This window comes from Lycium ferocissimum, chromosome 2, assembly GCF_029784015.1.
Source record: "Lycium ferocissimum isolate CSIRO_LF1 chromosome 2, AGI_CSIRO_Lferr_CH_V1, whole genome shotgun sequence".
Classification (NCBI taxonomy): domain Eukaryota; kingdom Viridiplantae; phylum Streptophyta; class Magnoliopsida; order Solanales; family Solanaceae; genus Lycium; species Lycium ferocissimum.
The window spans coordinates 54,859,690-54,873,349 of record NC_081343.1 but is presented as its reverse complement, the minus strand read 5'-3'; the positions used below and the strand labels follow the sequence as shown (position 1 = coordinate 54,873,349).

At 35.3% G+C, this 13,660-nt stretch overlaps 3 protein-coding genes across 3 annotated transcripts; 1 reads left to right on the top strand and 2 right to left on the bottom strand.

Annotated features, from left to right (window-relative positions):
- Window positions 1–13: 13 nt before the first annotated feature.
- On the bottom strand, window positions 14–3,054 carry LOC132045319 (pentatricopeptide repeat-containing protein At4g21705, mitochondrial). Its single transcript, XM_059435876.1, has 3 exons — window positions 2,846–3,054; window positions 1,971–2,213; window positions 14–1,319 (listed from the first exon to the last, which is right to left on the bottom strand). The coding sequence occupies exons 2-3, from the start codon at window positions 2,208–2,210 to the stop codon at window positions 54–56; spliced, it is 1,506 nt and encodes a 501-aa protein (XP_059291859.1). The 5' UTR covers window positions 2,211–2,213; window positions 2,846–3,054; the 3' UTR covers window positions 14–53.
- Window positions 3,055–3,206: 152 nt separating this feature from the next.
- Window positions 3,207–5,772, bottom strand: LOC132045339 (heat stress transcription factor B-2a-like). The gene is made up of 2 exons (XM_059435897.1): window positions 5,288–5,772; window positions 3,207–3,670 (listed from the first exon to the last, which is right to left on the bottom strand). The coding sequence occupies exons 1-2, from the start codon at window positions 5,576–5,578 to the stop codon at window positions 3,338–3,340; spliced, it is 624 nt and encodes a 207-aa protein (XP_059291880.1). The 5' UTR covers window positions 5,579–5,772; the 3' UTR covers window positions 3,207–3,337.
- A 4,177-nt stretch (window positions 5,773–9,949) lies between these two features.
- LOC132045312 (pentatricopeptide repeat-containing protein At2g20710, mitochondrial-like) lies at window positions 9,950–13,424 on the top strand. Its single transcript, XM_059435869.1, has 2 exons — window positions 9,950–10,286; window positions 11,616–13,424. The coding sequence occupies exons 1-2, from the start codon at window positions 9,993–9,995 to the stop codon at window positions 12,768–12,770; spliced, it is 1,449 nt and encodes a 482-aa protein (XP_059291852.1). The 5' UTR covers window positions 9,950–9,992; the 3' UTR covers window positions 12,771–13,424.
- The last annotated feature ends 236 nt before the right edge of the window (window positions 13,425–13,660 follow it).

The window sequence follows — 13,660 nt, the reverse complement described above, 5'->3', positions numbered from 1 at the left end:
ACGTACCAAAAACTGAACTAAAACAGTTATTTGGAATTAACGTTTAAGTAAATTCATACAGAACATTTAACTGTTTGAATCTCGTTGGGTTGTAATCCAAGTATCAACTTTGTTTCTTCATTTTCATCAATGTTATCAGCTCTCATACTGTTTAGAAGTCTTTCAACTTCTTTACCACCTGCTATATATAATTTTAGTAAGACATGATACATCTCTCTATTTACGGCGACAACAGGCCTCAGTGAATTAAAAAATGATTCAGCGTCATTCACACTGCCATTCTCCTCAAACCAACTGAATATTCTCATGATGCCCTTAGGATCAGGCTTCCAACCTTTCCTATCCTTCTTCAAGGACAACGCAACTTTCATGCATTTCACAGCCCTCTCAAACTCACCTTTATCTAGGTAGCCTGCTGCCAGTCTTCCCCAAATATTTGGTGTTAGTATCTTCCCTTTTGTAGATAAATCTTCAAGCATGGTCGCTGCCTTTTCATATAGCTTTTTATCAATATACCCTATAATGACTATGTATGGCACTCGGATATCATAACTGTTATCGGATGTCTCCCACTCCTTGAGCAACTGTTCCGCTGCTTCAAGTGCATCAAGTCTCACTAGAGCTTCTAACATATTAATGTAATCCCTATTTATGCACCTCTTTAGAGCACTCTTCTCAAGAAACCATAATCTGATTACTTCATCTTTGTTTCCCAGTCTAGAATATACAGAAATGAGGTAATTATACCCGAGCCCTTCTTTATTATCTATTTTCTCCTCCGCTTTCTTGAGGAAACTGTTAGCTTTATCATTTAAGCCTGCTTTAACATATATATTTGCCACAGCAGCATAGGTGTTCCAGTCCATGACGATGTAAGATTGGTTCTCCATTTCATTTAAGACCCTCTCCATCCCCTCAATATCTGATTTTGCTCCATACGAATTAATACATATTCTGTAACTTAAATTGTCAGGACGTACCCCAATTTCCTTCATATGCCGCAGCATTTCAGGGATCCGTTCATACTCATCGGTTCTTGTGTACAGTGACATTATATCATTGAAGGCCACAGAAGATAGAGAAATACCTTCCTCCTCCATCCTCCGCAGATGTGTCAGTGCCTTTTCAGTTTGGCACTGCCGAACATAACAATGTAGAAGAGCACCAAATGTCTTATCATTCTTATCTTCTTTGCTCAAGTTATTGAAGTAGCTTTCTGCAGCAGGAAACCCGTGAACCTTACCTAACAGATCCAGTTGTACTGCATGCTCGGTTGATGAAAAAGTGAAAATACCAGAATTCTTCAACCAGTCGGACGCCTGCTCAACAATTAGCATCAATAAATGAGGCATTCCATTTAATCACTACAAGGAACGTATATACAAGCGGAATCAGTAGCTGAATGTCGCGGATTGTATCTGATAAATGAGTAACATTTCCATAAGAAAGAAACATATCTTATTTTCTATGGGCAACACCCTTAATAATCACTTCTTGTTTTAAGAAAATAATCAAAAATGTTTTTATAATCCAAACCAAACTGCGCAAAGTCTAAACACCAACATCCTAAATTAACAATGATGTGGGAGGAGAATCAAATCCCAGCGGAGGCTACAAACATCTCATCTGCTTAAGCCTTAGTGGACAAAGGTAGCAGGTACCCATGGAGTAGTCCATATACGTGCAAGTTGATCCAGACATTAACATCATAAAAATAAAAAAAATAAAAAAAAAGTCATAAATTATCAACTGAGCAGCTTCACCAACAATGCCACGACACTAATAACAGAAATGATAACTAACCAGAATTTCTAGATTTAAAATTAGCTGCAAATATTTGACAAAAATTACAGAAAAGGAAATCAAGACATGAAGGCTATTCATTTTACTTTCAAAAATCACAACTGCAAGAAACCAAATTTACTAATAGGTAAATAACCTGAGATAAATTCCGATAGATTGAGATGTACCTGGAGGGCCTGAGTGAAGCGTTTACGTTTGCGAAGATCAAGAATGATGCGTTGAAGCTCAGCAAATCTGACTTTTTTGCCCTTGCAGACCCATTCATCCAGCTCATTTGTTACGCTACAGTTGGGGTTTCCAAGTGGACTTATTTTAGAATAGAGTGTCGCTTTCTTCCCCTTGTCTGAATGGTAAAATCGACATGCTATTCCGGTTAGGCCTTGGAATATCCGGCGATTCAATTGCATTTTCTGCTTGACAATTTGGGCACTAAATCACTGCACTGTGTTTTAGGGTTTTAGGAGTTTCAGCTGATTTGGAGAATGACGAAAGGAAGTTCCATAATCACCCTTAAATTTCTGGAAACATACAGGTGAAGGGTTCACCAATCCAACATATTGCATCTACACCAACAAATTTTTATCTCAAGTTTACAACTAATTTAAAAATTGATCTAATATTGCTATATTACTCTCACTGTCTCAATTTATATAAATACTTTTTTTTTTATCGGTCTAAAAAAAAAAAAATGACATTTTGTCTATATTTAGTAGTAAAATTTTAACTTTAAACTTCTCATTTTACTTTTAATGAGATGATGTATACTAATACAAATATTTATAACTTATTTTAGAAATTGAATGTCTAATCAAACACCTTTACATAGATTGGGACGAAAGGAGTATCATTTTACATTGCCTATGATTATACTGCAAATGATAATGTACTTCGTTTCTTCCAATAATACTTAAGTTATGCGTATTATAAACCGATCAACTAAAGCTAAAAGTAATCAATTTAGTCTGCGGTCAAGAAAAGTAAATACCTAAGAAATTATAAGGTTGGGAGAAAGAAAACGAGCTTGATAGGAAATTTGTCAAACCTCTGAACCTGGTCAGCAGAAATGCAAGAACTTCACAAGGAATAAACTGGCTTAGATTAACATATATCAGATGTTAAGCTCATCTATTGAAAATTCTAGAATCAAAGTGTTGAAAAGAATCATCGGTTATGACCAGAACAACTAATTATATTTCCTATGACAAGCTCCCAAAATTTTGGGCAAGACTCGAAAGAGACAACTTCCAATTTTGTTATTAACAATATATATTAGGGGTTAATTATTTTCTCCCTTTTCCCCTTCTCTTCTTTTTTCTTTTTTCAGAGGGCTGGAGTCAGAGTGGTTATATATGTGCAACTAAAAAATTAAAATACAAAGCTCCTATTGGTGGGGTGGGGGTCAATTAATTATTTTCTCCCTTTCCACACTTTTCTTTTCTTTATTTTTTTGGATTGTTGGGGTAGGAGATAATTAATAATACATGTCTGACTAAAAAAAAAAAAAAACAGCTCAACGTACAAAGTTCCCGAGCCTCTAAAACAACTTTCTAGTTTTAGTATGTGGATTTTCCACACATTGAGAAAGGCATTGCAGCAACTTCATTTCCAATGTTTTGAAATGAGCAATTTGCATTTGCAATTCCATCCTTTCCTTTTTCAAGTTTTGGTTCTCTTCCATAAGCATCTGCCTTGTTGTATTCTCTTCACTTCTAGCTAATAATGTTCTCTTTTCACAAGGATTTAAGTATGTAGGGAAGGCACTTGGTTCACATTTCTTCCTTGTTATTTCTGCTAGCAAATGCCTGCACCCTTTTTGGAACTTTTCATGCTGAAATTCCCACCGTTTTGATGCTACTTTCTTGAATCCCTATACATTTAAACAAAAATTCAACATTAATTTAAGGAAATTAAAAAAACTGCAAATATTCAGAGCATGACTTCAACAAGATGGTATTGATAGAATTCGTAGATGAAAAAGATTGCACGACATTGAAAGTTGATCAGATTTCATAGTCTATATATATATATCGTAGAGCTCTCTATTAATATTCTCAAACTTGAAGTCAAAATAGTGTACTCTAGTTATTGTCAGATAAGTTCGTCAAAACCGTAAGGCGACAAGATGTGATCAAAATTTGACTGTCGACTAGGTTGTTTTTGTTGATCGGTTTTGGCTTTCAACCAATTTGACTACCATTTTAGTCACTAGGAGATGTCAGTACAATAAATATATACCAGAATTTCGACAAAAATGAAATGAAAAAAGCTAGAACCATTGTACCACTTTCTGATAGCAAGGTCATCTTTCGGAAATAAACCTTTGCCAATTCGACGGTGATTAATTATGTGATTTTTCAATAAATCAGTGAAAACAACCAGAAGTTAAAGTAAATGGACTACAATTGCTAATTCATGAATCGACTTTGGGACACTAACGGGGACTTTCTTCAAAGACTTAATAACCCATATTATATATTGGACGGTAAAAATTTGGCAAGCATCAAATATTTATACCAAACTAATATACACATACATATACCTGTATGACAATTTTTCTTTTATTGGTATTTTAGCTAAGGGGAAAAGGGGTGTTGCGAAAAGACAACTTGAGTCGATTTGGTTGAAAATTTGAATAACATCTCTCGGGCCTTGATTGTTCCAATAGGGGGGTAATTATTTTAGTATTTTACCGTATGGCACATTGTATTATCTTTCATCCAATTATCTGCCCAAAATTATTATAGTAAAAGACGGTATAACATTAACACGAAACGGCTTATTTGTTAAATTAAATATCTCCACATATTACTTGAAAGTTGAAACAACCATGCATTTCCCTCTACCGAACCAAGTAGATCAAAGCATACAATACTCTTTTTGTCCACTTATAAATTTCAATACAGAAATGCAAATGTAATCCACTTCCCTCCAGAAAAAAGTTCCAAATAACAGACCAAACATATGGAAACAATACGTGTATAGTCTACCTCCGTTCCACATTATCCGTCTTTTATTAAGATTTTATTAACACTTTAAGAAAGAAAAAATAATAATCTTATTAATAGAGTTGTTTAAAACATTATATTGTACAATAGTGATATCTTTTTCTTATCGCCTTCCAAATTTTTCCAAAAGAAATGTAGTGTTGCCCTCAGAAAAATCACCAACTCGTGATATTGAAACATCCGCCAACTGGCCGGTAGTCAGAAAATATAGAATCTCAATTAACACGATCGGCTAATTATAGTGGTAGCTAGGGGTAAGGTCTGCGTACATTCGACCTTCTCCACACCTCACTTGTGGAATTACACTGGGTTTATTATTGTGATTGTTATTGTTGTTGTGCATCAAATTTTTTTGAACGAATCCAATTTATCAAATCAACTAATATTTGAGATACAAGAAGCATTTTGCTCATCAAAAAGGATAAATAAATGGCCTATGATGTAAATATGCACATACATATTTGTAAAGAAAGACTTACATAGGTATTAAGTTGTCTGATGAAACTGGAGAAATTGTTGTGCTTGAAATATTTAGGTAACATAAGCTCAGAAAACTCAGCTGGACACCACACAACAAATCCACTTCCCTCAACATTCCATGAAACAACCTTATTTTGCCCCTTATAATAATTATTATCTTCTTCTTGCTCCTCTAAAAGATCATAAGTTTTCGACAAGAACGGGGCGGGGCACTTCGTCCTCGATGACCGTCCAATTTTCCGGCTAATATTCCGGTCATCTGCCGGTGCCGGAATAGCATCTGTGGCCATAGCTACAAATATATGTTAATGGGATTTTTTGGTTTTTGTTGAGTAACCAAAAGGTGTTCTAGTGCTTCTTGTTGTACTTATAATGTGTAAATTGTAAGTAATGATCTTCTTGGAAATTACTAGTGTTTTTAGAAGGGGCACGTTTCTTTCTATTTTATCTCTTTTTGTGGGCTTTCTTTGTCAAGTGCATGCAACTTTTAAAGTTCTCTAGACACAAAAGGCGACATATATATTCAATCAGTGGATATTTTTATTGATTTTTTTGGTGATGGGGATATATGAGTATCTTGACTAGAAGATGTGTAGAAGTTTCATGATTCTTGAATATAATAAGCCAAAGATACATGGAGTTTGGACACATTTGCCTCTTAATTGGAATTTCGTAGACGACCAATACTCATTCTTCAAACATGACCTTTATCATATTGCTGTCCTGTGTTATGTAATGTTTTGAATTAATTTTTGATGGATAATATTTCTGGTTATCTCTTTTGCAAGTGATTTGATAGGGAAGTTTTTTTTTTTTTTTTTTACATTATTAAAAGGTAAAAGTTAAATTCGTAACGATTAAGGAGTAAGGTTGGTGAAAAAAAGAAGAAGAAAATAGGGTGCAGGTGCCACTGAGAGCTATGGTGAGATTGGTAAGATGAATAAGATCGGATAGTCAAAGATCTCGAATTTGAATTTTAAAAATAAAAAAGTTAGCAATAATATTTAAAGCTATTATTTTCATGAGTCTTACTGCACGACAAAAATTTAAATTAGTCGGGGCTCAAAATGACTAAACATAAATGAACGTGGGTGTATTGAAAATGTGTGCACTCCATACCACAGAATGTGATGCAATAGATGAAGTTGCTTCTCCCTTAATTAATGATTTTGAGTTCGAGCCTTGAGTATGAAATTTTTTGGGCAATTCGCAGAATTGCCCTTCGTTTGGGGTGGTCTTTAAATTTTGCCCCTCATATTTGAAATCTTTAAATTTTGCCCTTCGCATAAACCCATAGGTTCGTGTTCGAACCAGCGCGCGTAAAAATTTTAAAAACGCAAGGCAAGTTTAAATTTCGCTATGCCCCCAACGGCATACTTGTGAAAATGTGCCTTATGGGCGGACTTGGCGTAAGTATGTGGGTCCGGATAATTTTCGATAATTCGTTCGGGGGTTTATCTTGCATCCGTATAAAAGTTTGCCCGTTATTAAAGTATGCCCCCAGGGCATAACTTTGTACCCCTTAAAGTTATGCGGACCGACATACTTATGCCTTATGGGCGGATTCAAAGTAGTCCCCGCTTTGATAATTCCTTCATATATAAAAGTTTGCCCGTTAAAAGTATGTTCCCACCGCATAACTTTGTGAAGGAATTATCAAAGTTATGCGGACCGCATACTTATGTAAGTCCGCCCGTAAGGCATGAGTATGCGGGTCCGCGTAAAATGTGTAATTCATAACAAAGTGTATCTTGTTGGCGGCATAGCGAAATTTAAGCGCGCTGCGAATTTTTTTAAAATTTTGTTGCGCGTGGTTCAAACTGACCTATGGGTGTTACGAAGGGCAAAAATTTAAACGTTTCAAATATGAGGGGCAAATTTAAAGACACCCCAAAAGAGGGCACTCCGCAAAAAAATGAAATTTTTTTTAATAAGTGCTATCCTCGAAATGGGAACTTTACCTAGTGCGAATCCAATACTGATGGACCGATGATATGGGTGAAAAAAAAAATGATAATGTGTGCACTCACAAGTGATTGGAATAAAATAGAAAATGAAGGGAGATCTAAGTAGAAGAGCCGCGAGTGCTGACTCGGCTTCAGAAATCAGAAGAGTCTGGAAAGGTAATTTCACTTTTCCATAAAGTATTTCTTTCCCTTTTTAACATCTCAATGAATGGAAATCAAAACTAATTAAACTTCTCCCCACGCTAGTACTCCCACGACCGCACGCATGTATTTCATCCGTTTTATTTGACATGATAAAATATTTAATTTAGTACAATACTGTTGAAATATGTTATGCTGTGAGGGTTTTGTAGCTACACTTTCATATTATTAAAGGTAGAATAAATTATTTTTAAGATAGAATATATATTGTTTTTCTAGACTTAAAAAAATTCTCACGTAAGATGGAACAAAGAAAGCATATGTCACGTAGAACGAACTATCCGCCAGCACTTCCCATATCTTTTCTATAGTTTTCTTTTTTCCTGCTCTTAATATTATGTATTCTCATATGATATTATTAGTCGCAAATTTTCTTGAATTGTTTTGTAATTCCTGTTATATAAAGATGTATGTTTGTCATACTTTTCGAATTTATAGTTCTGAAAAAACACTCTATAGTCCTAGCTATAACACAAGGTAGTATATGATATCACGTATGTTCAGACAGTGGCGGAGTCAGAATTTTCACTAAGGGAGTTCAAGATATAAAAAAGTAAACATACGAAAAAGTCAAAGGAGGTTCAACATCTACTATGTATACATAAAAAATAATTTTAACCATATATAAATAGTGTTTATTTTTCCTCCGAAGAGGTTAGGATTCCTAAGGCTTCCACGCGTAGCTCCGCCTCTGTGTTCAGACATGCTCAAGTCTTGTTTGATATGTTTATTTTGGATTTTTTTCTTTTTTCTTCTTCTCTATTTTTTGGTAATGAAATAACATGTGATGAACAATTAAGTATTTGGTTATGTTTGACCTTCAACTAATTCAAATTCCTTGTTGTGCTCAACTGCTCATTAATGCCTTCGGATCAGTTCATCGGGACAATTGAAAACCTAATTGGTCAATGAAATTTATGGAATTTAATGTTTTCAAATGCCTTATTTATATTTATTTTGTTTCATTTTATCTTTTAAATAGTTTGTGAGCTGACTTCATTTGACTCTGTAATTTAAATCTGTTACTTTAGACTTTAGAGTCCAGATTTGCATATGCAATTTGTTGGAGGTTTTTTTTTTACTCAACGTCTTCATCTAATATTCTTTAAAGTTCTTAAATTTCCCTGATGCCGTGCGATACATAAATTTCTCAAGTTGTGTCAATAAATGACAAATGTTCCTATTTAGTAATGCACATGTTTTTGTTCTATTATTTCTTTGGCATAATTTGGCTTGTTCCTCCGTTAGTCATCGAAAAATATTTAAAATTAAAATGACCTCCAATTACCATTTTCTTTTATAAGGGGATCAATCAAATTAAACACTCATGTTACACATTTTTTGTTAAAATTCTAAAGATCAGTACTCGTGATACTTTGTTTGAACTCAAGGACAAGGTTAGAACTTCAACTTTATGATTGGCTACTGCAGTTTGAACAAGCATTGCTGTGAAATAGAAGTAGAGATTTTTTTCAAAAAGGTCGATTGAAATAATATACTAATTTCACATTTAAAAGTTTCGGACTCCAACATAGTATGTTTGAATTTTGAGCTCCAGCATAGTATGGTAGAGTTTTACTGATAAAAGTTTCGCCTCCAGCACACTATACTGAAGTGTTTTCATGTTTTAGCTAAGCGTGCTTTTGTCGAGAAACTAAATATGAAATAATTTTGAGATTGTGGCTAAAACTTAATTAGTGGTCCCAAAAGTGGCTATTAGCCAATTTCTCCCAAAATAAACTACTCCATGAAACTGCACGAATTATCCTTCAAATGGGACGGTCTTTAATTTTTGGCCATTAGCAATTGAATTTATGCCTAGTTCTGATATTATGATGCGAAAATATAAACTTATGCCCGCGAAAAAGTTATTTGTTATGAGGGCCAAAAATTAAATACCAGCACAATACATGGCCATATGTGCCAATGAACAATTCTTTGGTCCAGTATAATTTGGGGCAATTCGCAGGAATGTCCTTATTTTGGGGTGGTCTTTAATTTTTGTCCATTAAATTGATGGTCTTTAATTTATTTTCCTTCATTAGAACCCCTTTATTTCGGGTTCGAATCCCCGCTTAGTCAAAAAAAATTTAAAAGAAATCGCAAGGTAGAGTTTGGATTCGCAACTCTGCCTCAGACAAATTTTGCTACCTTCAGGCAGAGTTTGAAACTCCACCTTAAGGTAGAGTTTGCAGTCAAACTCAAACTCTCCCTTAAGGCAGAGTTTTGCATTTAAAATTTTGCCTGAGGTAGAGTATTGCGTATGCTGGCTACGTCTTAACGAATCAAACCTATAACTTTGCAAATCTAAACCTCTGCCTTGCGAAATTTCTTCTTTTTTATCGAAATTTGAAATCGAACTGAAGCTTTGAGATATTAGGCGAAGGTCAAAAATTAAAGACCAGTGCTTTTGAAGGCCAATCCGCACAAAAAAATGTGTTCTTCTGACGTGGGCTAAATTAAAATGGACCGGGTCAGACATACCTTCTTAAACCCACCTAGACCCCCCATATCACTTCTTCTTCCTCTTCTCCGAATGAAGCTTTCTCTAATGAAGTTTTCCCTCTCTTCCTTAAGGAACCAAAACCCAGTACATTTTCACAGAACCATAATTAACCGTTTTTATGAAACAACAACATCGACTAAACAACATAAAGATCATAAGCGTGACTGGGTCTTTGCAAGAATAGCACCCTTAGGTAGCCCAGACTTGTCTATGGTTCCAGTACTCGAACAATGGGTTAAAGAAGGAAAACAAGTGGCCAAAACCGAACTTCAGTGGATTATCAAACGATTAAACAGTTACAAAAGATACAAACATGCCCTTGAGGTACATTTTTTCTTCTTCTTCTTCTTTTGTTTTTGTTGTTTTAGTGAGTTTTGAGACAGTACATCGTGAAAGAAACTGTTTGTTTTCTTTTATTAAGCAAATGACACACACACACACACAAAAACTCAAATGAACCTAACACTCTGTTTGGATGGTTGTTACATATTGTATCCTATTATATTGAATTGTGTTGTACTGTATTATTTTGATGTATAACAACATTTGGATAGATTGTATCATTTTCACACATCAACAATTTGAAAGACAAACCCACAAGAAAAGTAGGATACGGGGTAGAACTACTATGAAATGGTAAGGTAAAGAATAAAATAGAATTATTAGTTAGATAATAAGTAAAGACAAAATGAGGAAACAAAATAAGGTAATGACGCGATCACACCAAATCGGTCGTTACACAAAATGGGACTTTTCGTCTTTACATGATAATGGATTTAACGATAAGATACAATAAAATTTAAGTAACAATCAAAACAAACATTGTATTGAAGATAACAACACAATACGATACAATAGGTGACAACCATCCAAACAAAGGGTAAGCCTTAATCCCAGTTAGTTGCTACAGCAAATATCTAATATAAAATAGCTATTGCTAAAGAAACTTTGATCTCTAAGTTGCTGCAATGTTTGTATTTGGGCTTTGTTGCGTTCGTATACAAGAGGTGCATCCAGGATTTAAACATAACGTGTTCAATATTTTAGATTTTTAGCACTAAACTCATTATACCTTTAAAATTATGGGTTCATTTCTAATATTTGTTGAAATTTTTGTAAGTTTTTATGTACATATCTATGCTCCGTTGTGGAAAATTATGGGCTCAGATGAACCTTTAGCCAAAATACTACATCTGCCTCTGTACAAGTGCATGTTAGAAGTCACTAATGGGCTAAGGCGTACCATTCAGAAAGGCCTTGACGCTTTAAAGAACAGTGTTTTTGATTACTCAGTTTATGCAAGCTGATCGAACATTGGAAATATTAGCCTACAAATGTTGCGTACATTTATTGCTATGTCATTGTGGTTAAGTCCGTGGGAAAAAATAATATGCCGATGTGTTATCGCTTGGTTCCTCCCTCACCCCCAATGAAAAAGATAATGAGCGCTTGATCTTTTTGCGCTAATCTAGTAATCCTTAGTTCCATACTTCCATATGGCCGTTGTTCACTCTGTTAATTTAAGCAAAGGTAACAGGTAAAGAGCATAGGAATGAAGAAAATAGTTCCTCACCCTTTGCAAGATACATACTTATATTACTTCATTGTTGGTCTTCTAAATTTTCACCTTATCTTTTGTAATTTTGTGAACAGGTATCTCATTGGATGACAGACAGAAAATATTTCCCCCTCCAACCTGCTGATGTAAGAACACGAATTAATCTGATGTATAAAGTTAAAGGCCTAGAAGAGGCTGAAAAATACTTCAATAGCATTCCGCAGATATTGAGACGCCCGGAGGTGTATACCGCTCTTCTCAATTGCTATACCAACGAGAAATCTGTAGAGAAAGCTGAGGCCATAATGCAACAACTAAGAGATATGGGGTTTGCTAAGGGTACATTGTGCTACAATTATATGATGAACCTCTATTATAAAACCGGAACATGGGAGAAAATGGATAATCTGATGAATGAAATGGAGCAGAAAGGCATAAATTTTGATGAGTTCACACTCACGATACGGTTAACTGCATATGCTGCTGTTGGAGATTCTGAGGGAATGGATAGAATAGTAGCGATGATGGAATCTGATAAGCATCTCGTTTTGCACTGGGATACTTACAGTATTGCAGCAGAGAAGTATTTGAAAGTTGGGCAGGTGGAAAAAGCTTTAGAGTTGCTGAGTAAACTGGACAGCATGATTTTGACTCGTGAGAAAAGTTATGGTGCATATAATTCATTGTTAAAACTATATGCGGAAGCTGGAAAGAAAGAAGAGGTGCACCGAGTGTGGGATTTGTATAAGCAGAACATGAGAATTCTTAATAAAGGTTACATTAGTGTGATGAGCTCATTACTGAAATTTGGTGATACTGAAGGAGTTGAGAAGATCTTTGAGGAATGGGAATCGGAAGCTTTGTCCTACGACTTCCGTGTCCCAGATGTTTTGATTCACTGTTATTGTAGAAATGGTCTTCTGGGGAAGGCTAAGGCCCTAATGGACAAAGGAATGTCAAAAGGGGGTGTTCCATGGGTCACCACATGGTGTCACTTAGCAAATGGATACATACATGAAGATCTAGTCCCAGAGGCTGTAGAAGCATTGAAGAAGGCCATCTCAATATGCCCCCTTGATTATAAACCTAGCAGGGAGACCTTAGTTACATGTGTAAAATACTGGGAAAAGCAGGGAAATGTGGATAATGCAGAGGAATTTGTAAGGTCTTTAGAAACAGAGCATATCTTCTCAGCAGTTTTTCGTGACAAGTTGTTGCGCTTTATTAAGGTAGAAAAACTACAAACCTAAGCGACACAGCTTGTGTGGAAACAACAGATTTGAGCGACTCTCGCATGGTTAGGCCTGACCTACCATAGCTGTAAGTATGAACTGAAGCTATTAGGCTGCCTGGATACGGAGCAATTAAAGAGAAGTTTATTGGACGAAGATTCTTGTTCTTTGGGTTTCATAACTGAAAATAGCTGATATTTCTCATTGAGACTCACCTATTTTTTGTCTCAAGTGATATTAGGCTGCATATTCATTGGCGATAAGTAATCTACTGCAAGGTCACTCCTCAAGAGAGACAATATGCTTTGTTCTTAACATACATTGTGTCAATGAGCTTTAATTAAAGGCCAAAATTCAACAGAATGTGGTTGGAGCACCAAAGTTCCTTTCCTGAGCTTGTTTAAATTTGGTTATGAAGACAGTGCAAGAAGGTACATTACTTCGTTTTTCGGCATATGTTGCTATTGTAGTTTATGTATCGTGACAATCTTGTTCTTTGGAGAAGCTGAATTATTTGTCCAAGCCCACGGTGTGCCCCCTCCTAAAATAAAGTAGTCAATTACTTAAAACTTCTCTCTAGCTTAGCATATGTAATGGACGTTTCCTCTTGTTTGTGAAATGTGTAGGACCTCCTTTCTTCGATGGTGAAAGTGATAGTGTTTACTTTTTGCATATTTTGAACGAAATACCCACCCTTTTGCACTGATTCTATATGCTAGTTGGCCTAGGAGTTGAACTGTTGGACCAAGGACTGGGTGAATTCTTTCCTAGGCTCAAGTCTTGGCATGCAGAGTTTTCCGATACTTGTGCTAGCAAGAAATAGTAGGTACTCAATAGAATAGTTGTGTTCACGAAAGCTAACACGAACAACACGGTTATTAGAAAAAAAAAATTGATTTCTATGCTAT